At 40.6% G+C, this 17,215-nt stretch overlaps 1 protein-coding gene across 2 annotated transcripts in view; it reads right to left on the reverse strand.

Moving 5' to 3' along the window:
* Positions 1-1,227: 1,227 nt before the first annotated feature.
* The window catches only part of LOC142740985 (merlin-like), a 76,121-nt gene continuing 60,133 nt past the window's right edge, over positions 1,228-17,215 (reverse strand). Inside the window, exons 13-17 of one of the 2 annotated variants that reach the window (XM_075850387.1) lie at positions 7,888-7,990; positions 7,520-7,635; positions 4,267-4,417; positions 1,843-2,022; positions 1,228-1,284 (exon numbers count right to left, since the gene is read on the reverse strand). In XM_075850387.1, coding sequence (XP_075706502.1) covers positions 1,249-1,284; positions 1,843-2,022; positions 4,267-4,417; positions 7,520-7,635; positions 7,888-7,990 — 586 coding nt within the window. In that variant the 3' untranslated portion in view covers positions 1,228-1,248. Of the gene's footprint in view, positions 1,285-1,842; positions 2,023-4,266; positions 4,419-7,511; positions 7,636-7,874; positions 7,991-17,215 lie in introns of both variants that reach the window. The other variant, XM_075850388.1, reaches the window with a different exon arrangement.

The raw sequence follows: 17,215 nt of genomic DNA on the forward strand, positions 1-17,215 counted from the left end.
CTTCGGCTGTCAACGTAAGCACACAGGGAGAGCCACTTCCTTTGTGCAGGTAGGCCCCATGCTCACGACTGTAAAAATGGCCATTACGGACCCATTCACTTCTATTGTCCACGGACACCTTCTTTATTTACGGGAAGGTGTCCGGGCCCTAAAATTGTACTGCAAAAGATAGGACATGTCCTATCTTTTGCTTTTTACGGCCCATGCTCCCATATTTTGTATGGGAGCACGGGCCGAAAATGCGGGCGGCCGTCCGTGCCCGCAATTGCAACCCGTGATTACGGGCACGGCCGTGTGCATGTTGTCAAACTAGGGGGAAAATATGGTGGGTGGAGTCCACATTTCCAGGTTAGGCGCATATGATCCATAGAGATATTAATCATGTACGTTTTCCTTCACCATTGATTTAGACTGAGGCAGTAAGGACTTTAAAACAAAAAAAACAATGGAATGCTTCTTTATATTGAATTTATCAAATGCAAGTGTGACAATAATCTGTGATTCATCCTATGTAGGCAGGTCTGTACTTGTAGCATTAGGGTCCTTTTACACTGGCTAATAAGGGGCATAAAAACAAGCGCGATCAACGATACAGATCGGTGCTCGTTTGCAACTTTCACAAGCTATGTTCAGTAATGTTACTACGATCGCTCGTCCCCATGCATTTCCATCATGTCGGCAGCACATCTCCCTGTTTACACAGAGAAATGTCCTGCCGACAAAGATAATATTTTCTGCTTAATAACCTATACGAACAGCCGATGACCGAGCATTTGCTCCTTCATCAGCCGATCGTTGCCCTACTTACACATATCATATGAACGCTCGTTTGCCTGATCATCGACACGTGTAAAAGGGCAATTTGTAAATTCCAACTAGAGGTACCTGCATATGATGAATGCAATATATAACGAATTGCTTGCTTTACATTTCTTTATGTTTAGGTTAAGACTACGTGACATTGTTTCCGGAGGTCTTCTGTTATGCAAAATCATGTGCTGCCACTAGGGGGAGATTATTGAAGATGGATTTATACAGCTCTCATTGAACTCAATAATAGATCCATATGCAGCCATCTAGCCCTAGTAGTGGCTCTAAGTAGTCAAAATTACATTGTTTAACTCGAAACTAAACGTTTGTTACATCTTTAAAAAAAAAAGTATTTTCAGGGAAAAAAAACATCAGGAAAAATTTAAAAAAAAAAACACAGTAAGGAAATACTTACCAGTCTAGATATGTAAGGAATCCTTAAATGTATATGATGTCTAAATCACATTTCTCTACCTAAAATGATGCAAGAAATAACATTGAAATCTGTTTTTATTTACTTGTTCAAAGTGCATCTCCAGCTAAATGTGTGTACTGTGCATTTATAAAAAAATAATTTCGTATAAATAGCTCACAATTGTGGGATTGAGTAAACTTTGTTAATGAACATCCATAAAATAAGCACTGTAATTTATGGGCACATACAAATTGCACCTCAAATATATTTTCTTGTCCCTTTAATATGTAGTATTTATTAGAGCATATTTATAGATCTAAGGCTTTATTCAGACGAACATAAAAAAACGTCAGTCACACGCACGATTTACAACGGCCATCACACGGCTGTATGTATTTCTATGGGGCTATTCACACTGCCGTTGTTTTAACGGAACGGCCCGTAAAAAAATAGGACGTCCTATTTTTTGTCAGTTTTCACGTATCCCTCAATAGTCTATGAGGGATCCGTGAAAACGGGTCCCACACAGGTGCAATTTCACACACACATTCATCTGAATAAAGCCTAATGCTCCAGTTATATAAGTGCTAACAACATAAATTGGTGGTAAACTTTACCTTCCTGGCATTCTGTAGGTTTTCTCTGCCATTAATCTTGCTAGGCAGTGTGTGTACCATCCGGACTGGAGTACTAAAGGGAATCCGGTCTGGATCCATACAACTGGGAATAGTGCCAACTGGCGGAAAGTAGTAAGGACTTACTGGCTCCCTCTGGTGTGTTTGCATCAGCAAGGTATCCTTGAAAAATAAGACCATTTAAAATATAAAGGCTGGAATCATACATGCAGTTTATGTGGTCATTTTTTGATTCAAAGCCAGGAGTGGATCCAAAAGAAAGGAAAAAGTATTCGGGTATATTCACACAGTGCAATTTTGGTGCAGTTTTAAAAGCCACAAACTAGGAGTGGATTAAAAAAAACATGGAGAAGTAGAATCTATCTTATATACTTTTGCAATGAACTCCTGGTTGTGGCTACAATAACTGCATTAAAAATAATGCACTAATAAGACTAAGGGTATGTGCACACACACTAATTACGTCCGTAATTGACGGACGTATTTCGGCCGCAAATCCCGGACCGAACACAGTGCAGGGAGCCGGGCTCCTAGCATCATAGTTATGTACGATGCTAGGAGTCCCTGCCTCTCTGCAGGACAACTGTCCCGTACGGTAATCATGTTTTCAGTACGGGACAGTAGTTCCACGGAGAGGCAGGGACTCCTAGCATCGTACATAACTATGATGCTAGGAGCCCGTCTCCCAGCACTGTGTTCGGTCCGGTACTTGCGGCCGAAATACGTCCGTCAATTACGGACGTAATTAGTGTGTGTGCACATACCCTTAAGGCCAGGATCACGCACAGAGTTTTGATACAGTGTCTGGTGCAGTATTTGGTACCGTTTTTTAGCCAAAGCCAGAAGTGGATCCAAAAGGAAGGAAAGGTATAAAGAAAAGACTGATGCATCTCCTTTCTTTTGTATCCATTCCTACGTTTGGCCCAAAAAAATTAAACAAAAATTCCACAAAATACTGCATCAAAACTGTGTGATCCTGGCCTAAAGGGGTTTTCTGAGATAAACACAGATGGCCTACCCTTAGGATAGGATATCAACGTTTAAGAAATTAAGGACGTGGCCTATTTTGGCCTTTAGGACGCAGAAATTATTTTAGTTTTTTCATCTTCATCGCATTCCAAGGGTTAGAACTTTTTTCTTTTCCGTTGACATAGCCGAATGAGAGTTTTTCTGCATGTAGACTATTTATGAATGCTATTATTTTGGGATACATATAATGTATTGTATAACTTTTGTTTAAAAAAATAAATTTGGGGGTAGAAGAAAAAGCAATTCTGCCATTGTTTTTTGAGATTTGTTTACAAGCATTCACCGTGCGCTTTAAAGTTACATGTTAACATTACTAAATTTATTTCGTTTACGTTTTTACTACTTAAAAATCATTTGTTTTTGTGTGGTCAAACATGTTGGGGTACATATGACTTTTTGGTCGCTTTTTAGTATTTTTTTTGTGAGGCGGAAATAACCAAAAAAACAAACACAAAAACAGCAACTATATTTGAATGTTTTTTTTTTGTTTTTTTTTTACTGCATTCACAGTGTGGGTTAAATAACCTGATAATATACGTACGCGACGATACCAAACATGTCGTTTTCATATAGATATCTGTCAATATAGAAAAAAATAGAAAAGCAGCACAGCTCCAGTGGTGGATGCAAATCCTCCTAGGCTCAGGCTAAGAGCCCTTGGAAATACAATAGACAAAAAAAGAGACAGCACTCCAAAGTAGTGGATGAAAACGAGGATTAAACACATCACCGTTTTCATCCACTATGTTGGAGTGCGGTCTCTTTTTTGGTCTAATAGATAGATAGGAGATAGATATAGATATATTGAGATCTCTACATATCTAGATGTGTTTTTGTTACATAATAAACAAAAGTTTTTCCTCAATAAAAATGCTTTATTTCTTTATTTAAAGATTTTTCCACATTTTAACTTTTTTGCCATTTGTTTTTTTTTCTCCCACTAGGGGACTAGACTAGGTGTCCAGTGATGTAACACACTGCAATACTTCTGTATTGCAGTATGTTATATGCCTGTCAGCATAACTAGGGCCCTAATAGATGTGCTAAGGTGGCAGACAAGGGGCCATTGTTAGGCCCCCGGCTGCCACAGCAACCCCTTGGCACCCCGCGGTCCAGTTACAAGGGGGGTGATGGGCTGACATAGGGAGCTCTCTCCCTCTGTAAACCACTAAGATGCTGCAGTCAGCATTGGCTGCAGCATCTTAGGTGCCAAATCCGTTAGAACAAGGTGTCGGCTGTGTAATATGACGTACATTTACGTAATTTTGTAAGAACTGAACAGTTCCCACGATGTATATGTACATCATGGGGCGGAAAGGGGTTAATCAGCGGAGATCCGACTAACCGTGTAAATTTATGTGTAAAGGATTGACTTACACTTCCATGCAAATTATATTTAGATCTTAGATTTCCTTTCCAAAGGCAGGGTGTATTCATATGACGGTCCTCCTGTTTCAAGACCTGAATTTCTAACTTGAGTTCATTTAGCTGATTTTCTAGTTGTTTACTCTTTTCAAGGTAGTCCATCCTGTGCAAATCAGAGATGTGGGTTACAAGGTTTACCGGTTACATAGCTACGTAGATTAGTCCAACATTAAAAAGCCCTAGTCCTGACTCCACAAGGGCATTCAGATAATCTCCCTGGATTAATTAAACATCATGAGCTCTTGCTATAATTTTCAATAGCATTAGTCATTAATAATTTTTTATAGTGACCTCTTTTTTGTGAATTTACTCTCTTGTGGTAGGCAATTCCAAAATTGTATTATTGTTACTGTAAATAATTCATTTCTATATTATTACATCCTGCTCTTAAAAAGGTAGTTCCACCTTCACATCCAATTTTTTTAACTTGGCAAATAATTCTAATAAAAATCTATTGTTTTGTGTCTACACCTTCTATGCAGACCTATGTATCACCATAAAACATATACCACTTGAGAAAATAACACATACAAAATATAAAACAATTTATGTAAGTGGATCATATAAATGTATCTATAAACGCAGCCAAAAAAGCACTTTAAAAACACCCATGAAAAACATACAATAATAAAGGACAAGATATGGTGCAGGGTTAAGCATAAATACTAATCCATACAAGTACACAAAGTATATAAACATTGCAGTATGAGACAATAAAAATGCATGTTGTGCCTTTAGCAAAAATAATTATATCTCATGCTGCATCAATTCCAAAATTAGTAACCACACATTGGATGGAGGTTATCCACCACACGTCATGTGACACCCAAAACGAAAAGACAAGACTCTCCGAACAGGCGTATGTACACACCATATGTGCTGGCGAACATGTGATACGTATTCAGTTGTGGGCAATCAACATCTGACGTGTAAAGTGTCTACGTGCATATATAAAGTACATTGATCATTCAATCTAAAGAATCATTTATCACATAAAATATACAATACATTGGCAAATTCATGAAATGCTAAAAAAAAAAAAAAAAAACGACAATATGAAAATGATCTAATCCAGACGAAAGACTTGAGATAGCTGTCCAACATACATAGTATGTAAATATTTAGTAAAAAAAATACATGCAACATATATAGTATGATTACACGTTATATCATATCAGAATATACATTTATACATCTCAATGTTAATTAAAAGCAGAGACAATATACATGGAAGGGAACAATCTTTTCTTTTTATCTCTTTTTTCCCCCATTCTTTTTATGCATATAGACAATATACACATCAGATGTCGATTGCCCACAACTCTGCCAGTACTTTTCATGTCTTTGCTAGCACCTACCATACTGTGCGCATGTGTGTGTAGGCCGGCCATCTTGTGTTGGGTGTCACATGGTGAGCGTGTGGCCAGCGAAGACATGCGCAGTTCCGTACACCGGATGCCGGGCGGGATGAGATGCGGGCACCATCATGTCTGTGTTGGCAAACTGACACAGTGCACACAAACTGCAAAAACTCTGTGTGGTCTGATCCTGCTTTCATATTGCCATCCATCTGTTCCCTACATCTTGCTAACCTACAAAATGTAAGTTAGTAAGAATTATGGGTCAGGTGGAAGGGAGTATGACTGCAGGTTTGTAGTCTGTTACCATGGAAACATAGGTGATGATTAATTAAGACCATCTGTACACTTGCCTTTTTCTTTTTTAATTTAAAATGCATTGTACAACTTAAAACATTTGTAGGGAAGGTGGACCTTTAAATTCTGCTGCATGTTGAATAGCCATTTGCTTCATTGTGCAGGAATGAGAAAAGGATAAACATTTTCTGAAAAATACATGCAATAACAATATCCTGCACTAAAATACACTGTACTTTTCTTTTATTATTGTAATGATAGGGATAGGGAAACAGACAAGTGAGCCCTAATCTACCCGCCACTCAGTCCCTGCCTACTTGCAACGACCCGCCCTAGGCGACGGGGTACAACTGGGCGACGGTCCCCACACTCAGTAAGTGCACGACAGACAACCAGACAAGGAAACACAGAACAAAGGGAAGCGGGGCAGTTGCCCACGGCAACACCCTGAGCAACAAGAGTAGTGAACAAGCCGAGTCAAACCAGGAGTGTACGAGGTACCAAACGCAGAGCAGAAGAGTAGTCAGTAAGCCAGGGTCAATACGAAGCAGGGACAAGTAGTTCAAGAAGCTGCAGCAGGGCCAGGGTACCAACAGAGAAGAATCACAATCAAGGAGGAACAGGAAAGGCAGGTATAAATAGACGGAGGGCGGGAGCTAGCTCCGTCTGGCCAGGCTGTGATAGGCTCTCCCACTCCTAAGCCTGCCATCCTGAGTGGTGGAAGATGGAGTCAGTCTCACAGACATAGAAGCAGGTGCAGACTGATTACCTATGGGCGTGGATACAGAAGCTGTGCCTGGCAGATCCTTAACAATTATAGCATTATATTTTGTTTCAATTCTCTATGTCGAATCCAATCATTCTATTAATCGCTATACTTTTAAATGCTTTGTCTTAGACTATTTTCACAGCACATTTGTTCTGTGCCTACACCTGGAATGCTCCCATCATATACGCTGAACATATCCTTAAGGTGGCCATATACAATAGATTCGGTGGGTTCCTCCCATATTAATCTAATGTGTACGGCTGAGTCATGACTCTCCCGCCGACGGCAGATGTCAGGGAGATATAGATAGAGCTGTTGGATTTGAACATGCCCGATCCTTTTGTTTGTAAGGAGATATACCACAGCATTACTCCCTTCTCCACATGCACATAGGCTTGGCTGATGGTGCATATGTATGAAAGGTGGGGGGAAAATCAACAGCTATCTAAAATTAGCCTATAATGGGCCCAATGTATGCCAAAAGAGTGTCCTTTTGGCATACGTTCAGCCGGTATATGTTAGTATACCTCTTTTTTCAATATATGGAAAAGCACAGACAGCTATGCTTTTCTATAAGAGAATCCCGCAAAAAAAAAAAAACCTGCACTGTATACATTTACTTTTACAATGGGAGTCAATGGACGAATCACGCAATTGTAGGGCATACAGTTGCATATGTTGGGGCTAAACATTGAGATGTTTTCCCACCGTATTCGTGGAATGAACACAATGAGCATAGTGTGAACAGAGCCAAACTTGTTTATAACTTTATACAACATACCGCTCCCTTTCTATTTCTAGTGATAGCCTCTTGTATTCGGTATCTACATCTCGTCGGAGCATCTTATGGTCATATCCATTTTCTGAAGTATCCTGTGGAAGAACTTTTGTGAGCTGCTAAAATAATATAAATGAAAAATTATTACTTCTGTTATTATAAAAATGTACAACAAAACAAAAATAAAACAGAGATTTCCCCTCCTGTAATGTTAAGCTGGGAACAACAGGATAGGGTTTGGTAGCAGAAAAGATTATTAAATCATACAGTATATCTGCATGCAGCATTATTTCACCATGTTTTAATGATTCATTCACCTAGTACTCTACAACCCCCACTCATGCCCATTGACCATCACCAGGTCTACTTACAGGTTGGCAAAGAGTGCCCTGTTCTAGGAGCCTATGCTTTGCCATCCGCTCTGCTTCTCTGGCTTTCTGTAAGTCCAGCTCTAACAGCTCAGCTTCCTTTGCTCTGTCAATAAAGCAAGAATAAAAATAATATTAACAGAAATAGAATACTAATGGTTTTCGGTGAATACACAAGACTGTTACGATCTATAAACAAATTTTCCAACTCCGCAAAGTGCAGTAATCCTATGTAAATTATCAAAAAAATCAGGCTATGAAAATGAATAATAAAATTAAAAAGAAAGGAAATCTGTTCACACAGTATCTGAGTATTTAAAGGGAAAGTCTGGGCAACATTTATACACAGTGAGCAATTTGCAAAGCGAAATGCACTAGAATTCTAAGTTTGTAGTGGTTTGAGCTCCTTTTCTCAGAGTTCCCAGAAAAGCTAAAAGATAAGATTCTGCCTCCACTAGAGGGAGCTTATGAGCTTACTGCATACTGTGCCATTATTGAATTCAATGTATAAACAGCATGCAATAAGCTCCTAAGCTCCCCATAATGCTTTAACCCCTTCCCTCTTTAGCCACTTTTGACCTTCCTGACAGAGCCTCATTTTTCAAATCTGACATGTGTCACTTTATGTGGTAATAACTCCGGAATGCTTTCACCTATCCAAGCGATTCTGAGATTGTTTTCTCGTGACACATTGGACTTTATGTTACTGGCAAAATTTGCTCGATATGTTCAGTATTTAATTGCGAAAAACACCAAAATTTAGCGAAAAATTGCAAAAATTAGCATTTTTCTCAATTTAAATGTATCTGCTTGTAAGACAGGCAGTTATAATACACAAAATTGTTGCTAATTAACATCCCCCATATGTCTACTTTAGATTGGCATCGTTTTTTGAACATCCTTTTATTTTTCTATGACCTCACAAGGCTTAGAACTTTAGCAGCAATTTCTCACATTTTCAAGAAAATTTCAAAAGGCTATTTTTACAGGGGCCAGTTCAGTTGTGAAGTGGTTTTGAGGGCCTTATATATTAGAAACCCCAAAAAAGTCACCCCATTTTAAAAACTTCACCCCTCAAAGTATTCAAAACAGCATTTAGAAAATGTCTTAACCCTTTAAACATTTCACAGGAATTAAAGCAAAGTAGAGGTGAAATTTACAAATTTCATATTTTTCTGCAGAAATACATTTTTAATACAATTTTTTTTATAACACAGAAGGTTTTACCAGAGAAATGCAACTCAATATTTGTTGCCCAGTTTTTGCAGTTTTAGGAAATATCCCACATGTGGCCGTAGCGTGCTACTGGACTGAAACACCGGCCTCAGAAGCAAAGGAGCACCTAGTGGATTTTGGGGCCTTATTTTTGTTAGAATATATTTTAGGCACCATGTCAGGTTTGAAGGGCTCTTGCGGTGCCAAAACAGTCAAAATCCCCCAAAAGTGACCCCATCTGGGAAACTAGACACCTCAAGGAAATTATCTAGGGGTGTAGTGAGCATTTTCACCGCACAGGTTTTTTACAGAAATTATTGGAAGTAGGCTGTGAAAATGAAAATCTACATTTTTTCAAATAAAATGTAGGTTTAGCTAATTTTTTTTCATTTCCACAAGGACTAAAGGAGAAAAATCACCATAAAATTTGTAAAGAAATTTCTCCCGAGTAAAACAGTACCCCACATGTGGTAATAAACGGCTGTTTGGACACACGGCGAGGCTGAGAAGGGAAAGAGCGCCATTTGGCTTTTGGAACTCAAATTTAGCAGGAATGGTTTGCGGAGGCCATGTTACATTTACAAAGCCCCTGAGGGGACAAAACAGTGAAAACCCCAAACAAGTGACCCCATTTTGGAAACTATACCCCTTGAGGAAATTATCTAGGGGTATAGTGAGCATTTTGACCCCACAGGTTTTTTGCAGAAATTTTTGCAAGTAGGCTGTGAAAATGAAAATCTACATTTTTTCAAATAAAATGTAGGTTTAGCTAATTTTTTTTCATTTCCACAAGGACTAAAGGAGAAAAATCACCATAAAATTTGTAAAGAAATTTCTCCCGAGTAAAACAGTACCCCACATGTGGTAATAAACGGCTGTTTGGACACACGGCGAGGCTGAGAAGGGAAAGAGCGCCATTTGGCTTTTGGAACTCAAATTTAGCAGGAATGGTTTGCGGAGGCCATGTTACATTTACAAAGCCCCTGAGGGGACAAAACAGTGGAAACCCCCCACAAGTGACCCCATTTTGGAAACAACACCCATTGAGGAAATTATCTAGGGGTATAGTGAGCGATTTGACACCACAGTTTTTTTGCAGAAATTATTGGAAGTAGGCCCTGAAAATAATAATCTACATTTTTTCAAAGAAAATGTAGGTTTAGCTAATTTTTTCTCATTTCCAGAAGGACTAAAGGAGAAAAAGCACCACAAAATTTGTAAAGCAATTTCTCCCGAGTAAAACAATACCCCACATGTGGTAATAAACGGCTGTTTGGACACACGGCAGGGCTTAGAAGGGAAAGAGCGCTATTTGGCTTTTTGAGATCACATTAAGCAGGAATGATTTGCGGAGGCCAGGTCACATTTGCAAAGCCCCTGAGGGGACAAAACAATGAAAACGCCCAAAAAGGGACTCCATTTAGGAAACTACACCTCTTGAAGAATGCATCTAGGGGTGTAGTGAGCATTTTGACCCCACAGATGTTTCATAGAATTTATTAGAATTAGGCAGTGAAAATAAAAACAGTCCTTTTTCTTCAATAAGACGTAGCTTTAGCGCAAATTTTTTCATTTTCTCAACAAATAAAGGAAAAAAAGAACCCAACATTTGTAAAGCTATTTCTCCCGAGTACGGCAATACCCCATATGTGGTCATAAACTGCTGTTTGGGCAAACGGCAGGGCTCAGAAGGGAAGGACCGCCATTTGGAGTGCAGATGTTGCTGGATTGGTTTCTGGGCACCTGTGGGCCCAAAACAGTGGAAACCCCCCAGAAGTGACCCCATTTTGTAAACTACACCCCTCAATGCATTTACCAAGGGGTGTAGTAAGCATTTTAACCCTGCAGGTGTTTTGTAGAAATTAGTGTGCGCTCAATGTTGCAGAGTGAAAATGGGATTTTTTTCCATAGATATGCCAATATGTGGTGCCCGGCTTGTGCCACCATAACAAGACAGCTCTCTAATTATTATGCGGTGTTTCCCGGTTTTAGAAACACCCTACATGTGGCCCTAATCTTTTGTCTGGACATATGACAGGGCTCAGAAGTGAAGAGTACCATGCGGAGTGGAGGCCTAATTTGGCGATTTACAAAGTATTGGTTCACAACTGCAGAGGCTCAGATGTGAAATAATAAAAAGAAACCCCTGATAAGTGACCCCATTATGGAACTGCACCCCTCAAGGCATTTATTAAGGGGTGTAGTGAGCATTTTCACCCCACAGGTCTTTTCCATAAATGAATGCGCTGCGGATGGTGCAAATTAAAAATTTATATTTTTCCCTAGATATGCCATTCAGTGGCAAATATGTCGTGCCCAGCTTATGACGCTGGAGACACACACCACAAAAATTGTTAAAAGGGTTCTCACGGGTATGACGGTGCCATATATGTTGAAGGAAACTGCTGTTTGGGCACGCTGTAGGGTTCAGGGCCGAGGGAGCACCATTTGGCTTTTGGAGAGCGGATTTTGCTTGGTACTATATTTGTTTGAGTATTGCTGGTGTTTTATAATGTGGGGGTACATGTAAGCGGGGCGGAGTATATAAGGGGCATAGTCAGGTGGTATAAAAAAATAAAAATAATCCATAGATGTGTGTTACGCTGTGAAGCAATCCTTTCTGCACAAGCCGGTGTCGCACTGATAAATGGTGTCATTTCTTATCCCCCTTTTGGTCCACACTCCGCGCCTTTGTAGTTTGGGGAATTTTGCTGGGAAAGTATTATCCTGGTATAATACGGGCACCGTCGCTTCCATCGGATATGATTGGGCCCTCCCTTCCTGGTTCCCTAATTTTAGGTCCTTGATAAATCGCCTCTTGAAACAGAAGAAATGTTCTCCTCGGGCACAACTGCATATTTTTTTATTTCCTGACTTATTGGAGCCATAACTAATTTTATTTTTCATAGACGTAGCGGTATGAGGGCTGGTTTGTTGCGGGACGAGCTGTAGTTATTATTGGTACCATTTTGGGGTACATGTGACTTTTTGATCACCTTTTATCCTATTTTTTGGGATGCCAGGTAAACCAAAAAACGCAATTCTGGCACAGCTTTTTTTGGGTTTTTTTTATACAGAGTTCACCACGCATTATAAACTACATGTTACCTTTATTCTGCGGGTCAGTACGATTCCGGCGATACCTCATTTATAGAACTTTTTTATGTTTTACAACTTTTTGCACAATAAAATTACTTTTGTAAAAAGAATGTATTTTTTCTGTCGCCAAGTTGTGAGAACCATAACGTTTTAATTTTTTTGTCGACGGAGTTGTATGAGGGCTTGTTTTTTGCGGGACGAGCTATAGTTTTTATAGGTACCATTTTTGGATACGTGCGACTTTTTGATCACTTTTTATTGTAATATTTGTAGGGCAAAGTGACTAAAAAACAGAAACTCTGGTAACGTTTTTTACGGGTTTTTTTTACGCTGTTCACCGCGTGCAATAAATAATATAATATTTTGATACCTCCGGTCGTTACGGTCGTGGCGATACCAAATACATATGGTTTATTATTATTTTTCAATAATAAAGGACTTGATAAGAGTAAAAGGGGGATTGTGTGTTATTTGATTACTTGAAACTTTTATTGTTTTCAAACTTTTATTTTTCGCACTTTTTTTTACACTTTTTTATACTTTTTTTACACTTTTTCTCAAGTCCCACTAGGGGACTTGAAGGTCCAACGGTCAGATTTTTTTTTTTCTAATACATTGCACTACCTATGTAGTGCAATGTATTAGATCTGTCAGTCATTCACTGACAGCAAGCCGTTTAGGCTTCGCCTCCCGGCGGGGCCTAAATCGGCTTCCGTAATGGCAGAGCAGGAGACCATTGTGTCTCCTGTTGCCATAACAGCAGTCGCCAGTCCCGATTGCCTGTCAGGGCTGGCGATCTGCTTGTAACCGCTACGATGCAGCAATCGCTTTCGATTGCTGCATCGAAGGGGTTAATGGCAGGGATCGGAGCTAGCTCCGGTTCCTGCCGTTACAGGTGGATGTCAGCTGTACAGTACAGCTGACTTCCACCGCTGATGACGCCGGATCAGCTCCTGACCCGGCGCCATCTTGCCGGCAGCTACGGAAGCCGATCAGGCTCCGCCGCCGGGCGGATCTTGACCGGCTTCGGTGCTAGGCAGACCGGGAGGCCAGTATTAGGCCTCCGGTTGCCATTGCAGCCACCGGAACCCCGGCAATTTCATTACTGGGGTTCCGATGAGCTGCAAACACCTTAAGTGCAGCGATCGCGTTTGAGCGCTGCACTTAAGGGGTTAATGGCGGGGATCGAAGCTAATTTCGGTCCCCGCCGTTACAGTCGGATGTCAGCTGTAAGATACAGCTGAGATCCGGTGATGATGGGACCGGCTCAGCTTCTGAGCCGGTGCCAAACGTTTGACGTACATGTACGGCAAGATGCGGGAAGTCAGTACTTTCCATGACGTACATGTACGTCAAATGTCGGGAAGGGGTTAAGATTTAACTACGTATACGCAGGGGTTTTGGAGGTCTGTAACAGAGAAAATGAGTTCCAACCGCTCTGGAAATATATTGAGAAATTAAAATCAGCACAAATTTGTAGACCCATTGAGATTTAAAAAAAATATACACTGTTTAAAAAGGTGGATATTCACTTTAAAAGGGGTTTTCCAGAGAGACATAATTTTTGCTATGGGCAGTGCACGAGCACAGAGTTTTCTGAAAGGACAAAAAAAAATGGGGCGGGCATTGAAGCATAATCAAAGAATGAACGGGGCGGGCATCGAGGAGGCTGTGGACCAATAGGATGCCTCAAACCCGGGTCTACGTCAAAAGTCCCAGGTTTGAGGCATCCTATTGGAAGACAGCCCCCTCAATGCCAGCGCTGTTCGTTCTTAGCTTATGCTTCAATGATAGACCTGTGTCGATAATCAGTGAGGTATCGACACCGGTCTGTCTGCATAATAACGATCATGCACGAGCATGTGTCGAAGTAAAAAAACACATGAATGAAAAGCAGAACTTCCGGCTGGCCAGAGGTAGGGGGAATAGAAACAAATGTGTTCTGATTTTTGACACAATTTATATTAGGAAGTTTATTTCATTTACAGACAACCTAAACACGGACCATGGGGGAACAGAAACCCCCGACAAAATGCAATATACACAAAATTGTACAAAAGTAGAAAATCTTTATTAGATAGAATAGACAATGATACAACGCAGAATAAAAAAATGGAATATGAACGAAGGAAAAGCAGAGTTGTCAGATGAAATAGACCAATGGCCTACAGAGACAGAGACAATCACCTGGGTAAACGGAATACACTCAATAACACACAATAAGGCATACATAAAACACAAAGTAGAATATGCTCATATGTATGTACTGCAGTAAATATGCCAGGGATGGAAGAATGAATATTGCACAATAGAACATGTGCCAGCTATGACACAAAGTCTGGGGATGATGCATCCAAAAAGATAAAGGCAATCCAAACCAGAGCAACAACAGGAGTGTTAAATCAGCACATACCGTGAGGCACTGTGGGAGTGGGACCGATGAACCAGGAACTGAAGACCGCCCCGACGCGCGTTTCGCCAAACAGACCAGCTTCGTCAGGAGTTTATTTAATTTAGACATTGAGTAGAAGTACAACAAATAGGTATCCCTGGAAAACCCCTTTAAGCTTTTTTTTAAAAAATACAGTCAATCTGTAAAGGATCTGCCAGGCACAGCTTCGGGGTTAACGCCCATAGATAATCAGTCTGCACCTGCTTCTATGTCTGTGAGACTGACTCCATCTTCCACCACTCAGGGTGGCAGGCTTAGGAGTGGGAGAGCCTATCACAGCCTGGCCAGACGGAGCTAGCTCCCGCCCTCTGTCTATTTATACCTGCCTTTCCTGTTCCTCCTTGCTTGTGATTTCTTCTCGTTTGGTTTCCTGGCCCTGCTGCAGCTTCTTGTACTATTGTCCTTGCTTCATATTGACCCCGGCTTGCTAAGTACTCTCCTGCTCTGCGTTTGGTACCTCGTACACTCCTGGTTTGACTCGGCTTGTTCACTTCTCTTGTTGCTCACGGTGTTGCCGTGGGCAACTGTCCCTTTCTCCCCCTAGCTCTGTGTACCCTTGTCTGTTTGTCTGTCATGCACTTATTGAGCGTAGGGACCGTCGCCCAGTTGTACCCCGTCGCCTAGGGCGGGTCGTTGCAAGTAGGCAGAGACTGAGTGGCGGGTAGATTAGGACTCACTTGTCTGTCTCCCCACCCCCGTCATTACACAATCAATAAAAATTCTTTGGTAGCCCCATAATGGTTCATATGTAATATTTCAATTTATTTTTAGGAACAGGCAGTATTTTTGATCCAACCACCGCAAGTAAATTTGTCAGTGGTGAAAGGGGATTGCGGATTGTGGAGAGTGACTGAAATAATCATACTACACAGTTGAAAATATAAATAACCTAGAATTGCATGTACTTCTCTGTGAAAGTTAATAAAATAGATTGAAATGTACTCTTACTTAAAGAGGACCTGTCTGTTTTAATAATTGTATTCCCCATGACATTGCAATTCTGGAGCATATTTTCTTAGAACTCTATGTTGTGATATATCTCGGTTATTCCTTCTAGAAATGTACGCATAGGCCTTCAATTCAATAGCCAATCAGCTGCATGTGCATGAAAGAGTCAAAATACCCCACCTTGGTTATAGCTGTGCCAGGTACTGCAGCTTACAGAAGCTTAAGTCTTATTCAAGTGTAAGTGGCTGAACTGCAGTACCGGACACAGACAACTAAATGTTTAGCACTCCGCCTGGATAAACATTTAAGTGGAGCGGCGTGGCCACTTCATGCAGCTGATTGGCAGGGGTGTTGGAGGTTGCACCCCCACCGACTGAATATTGATCAGTCACAGAAATATTACAGTCCTGAATACCCCCTTTAAGCCCTCTTGATATAAGTTCTGCTAGCAGTATCTGGGAGCAGCGGATTGTGAAAGTGATTAGAATATGTTTAAAAGATGACATTTTGCATGGACTCCATCTTGTATGGTAGGCGTCCATTTTGGATCATTGGAATCCATCTTGTGGCCTGAAGGAGCCATCTTGAGATTAATAAGTAATATATCAATCTAAGTCAGCTGCTGTCTTGAAACAATTCTATGTTATGTGTTCTTGAGTTGAATGTTTTTATTATTCTTGTAAGGCGCAGATCAATTATCCTTGGTAGAATGGAGAATGACATTGTTTACCATAAGGGAGGGGGTCAGCCTTGAAGAAGGGCTTTGTTTAAATTATTTAATGTTGTGCGATCTTATCTGCAGGCTCCATTCTCTAGTGAGATAAGAAGTAGAGACACATGAACTTGTGTATCTGAAATGTGTCTCCCCCATGTAATAAGGGACAGGCCACCTGGTGGCACCTTGAAGGGTGAAGAGTCATTATAATGCATTGAAAGATTCTCATTGGCTGAATCAGAGTCATTATCATATTGTAGACAATTGGCTGAAATCAAAGCCTACACCTTTTCTGTCACCATACTTCTATACTTGTTCGGATCAATAAAGATCAGAGAAGGATTTTGAGCATACAGGCATAGTCTCTTGTATCATCTTTTCTCTCAGAGATATATATATCGATCACCTAGGATTTGGAAACTGGATAAATCTCTGGAGGGCGGGTATCGGTTGACATACCCATTACAAATTTCAGTCTAATATATTTTGGCCCATGATTGCGTTGACACTGATCTACTCTACCTATGACAGTTAACGAACTCCCAGCTGATCTGAGAATGCAGATTTATGGGGGCCTCAGGGGAGATAGCAGCTTGAGTGTTTAACTGTTGCTCTGTTTTAAAGAAGAAAAAAAAATGATTTGTGAACGTCTCACTGGTAAGATTTACATAAAATGTTGAGTAACATGACAGTCACTCCTTTGAGCCTCTTAAAGGAGTTTTCCAAGGAGACAATTTTTGCGGCGGGCAGTGCATGAGCACTGAGTTATAGGAAGGAACATGAAGAAAATGGGGCGGGCATTAAGACATAAATCAAAGAATGAACAGCACGGGCATTGAGGAGGCTGCGCACCAATAGAATGCCTCAAACCCGAGTATACATCAGAAGTCCCTGGTTTGAGA

This window comes from Rhinoderma darwinii, chromosome 2 (genome assembly GCF_050947455.1).
Source record: "Rhinoderma darwinii isolate aRhiDar2 chromosome 2, aRhiDar2.hap1, whole genome shotgun sequence".
Lineage (NCBI taxonomy): Eukaryota > Metazoa > Chordata > Amphibia > Anura > Rhinodermatidae > Rhinoderma > Rhinoderma darwinii.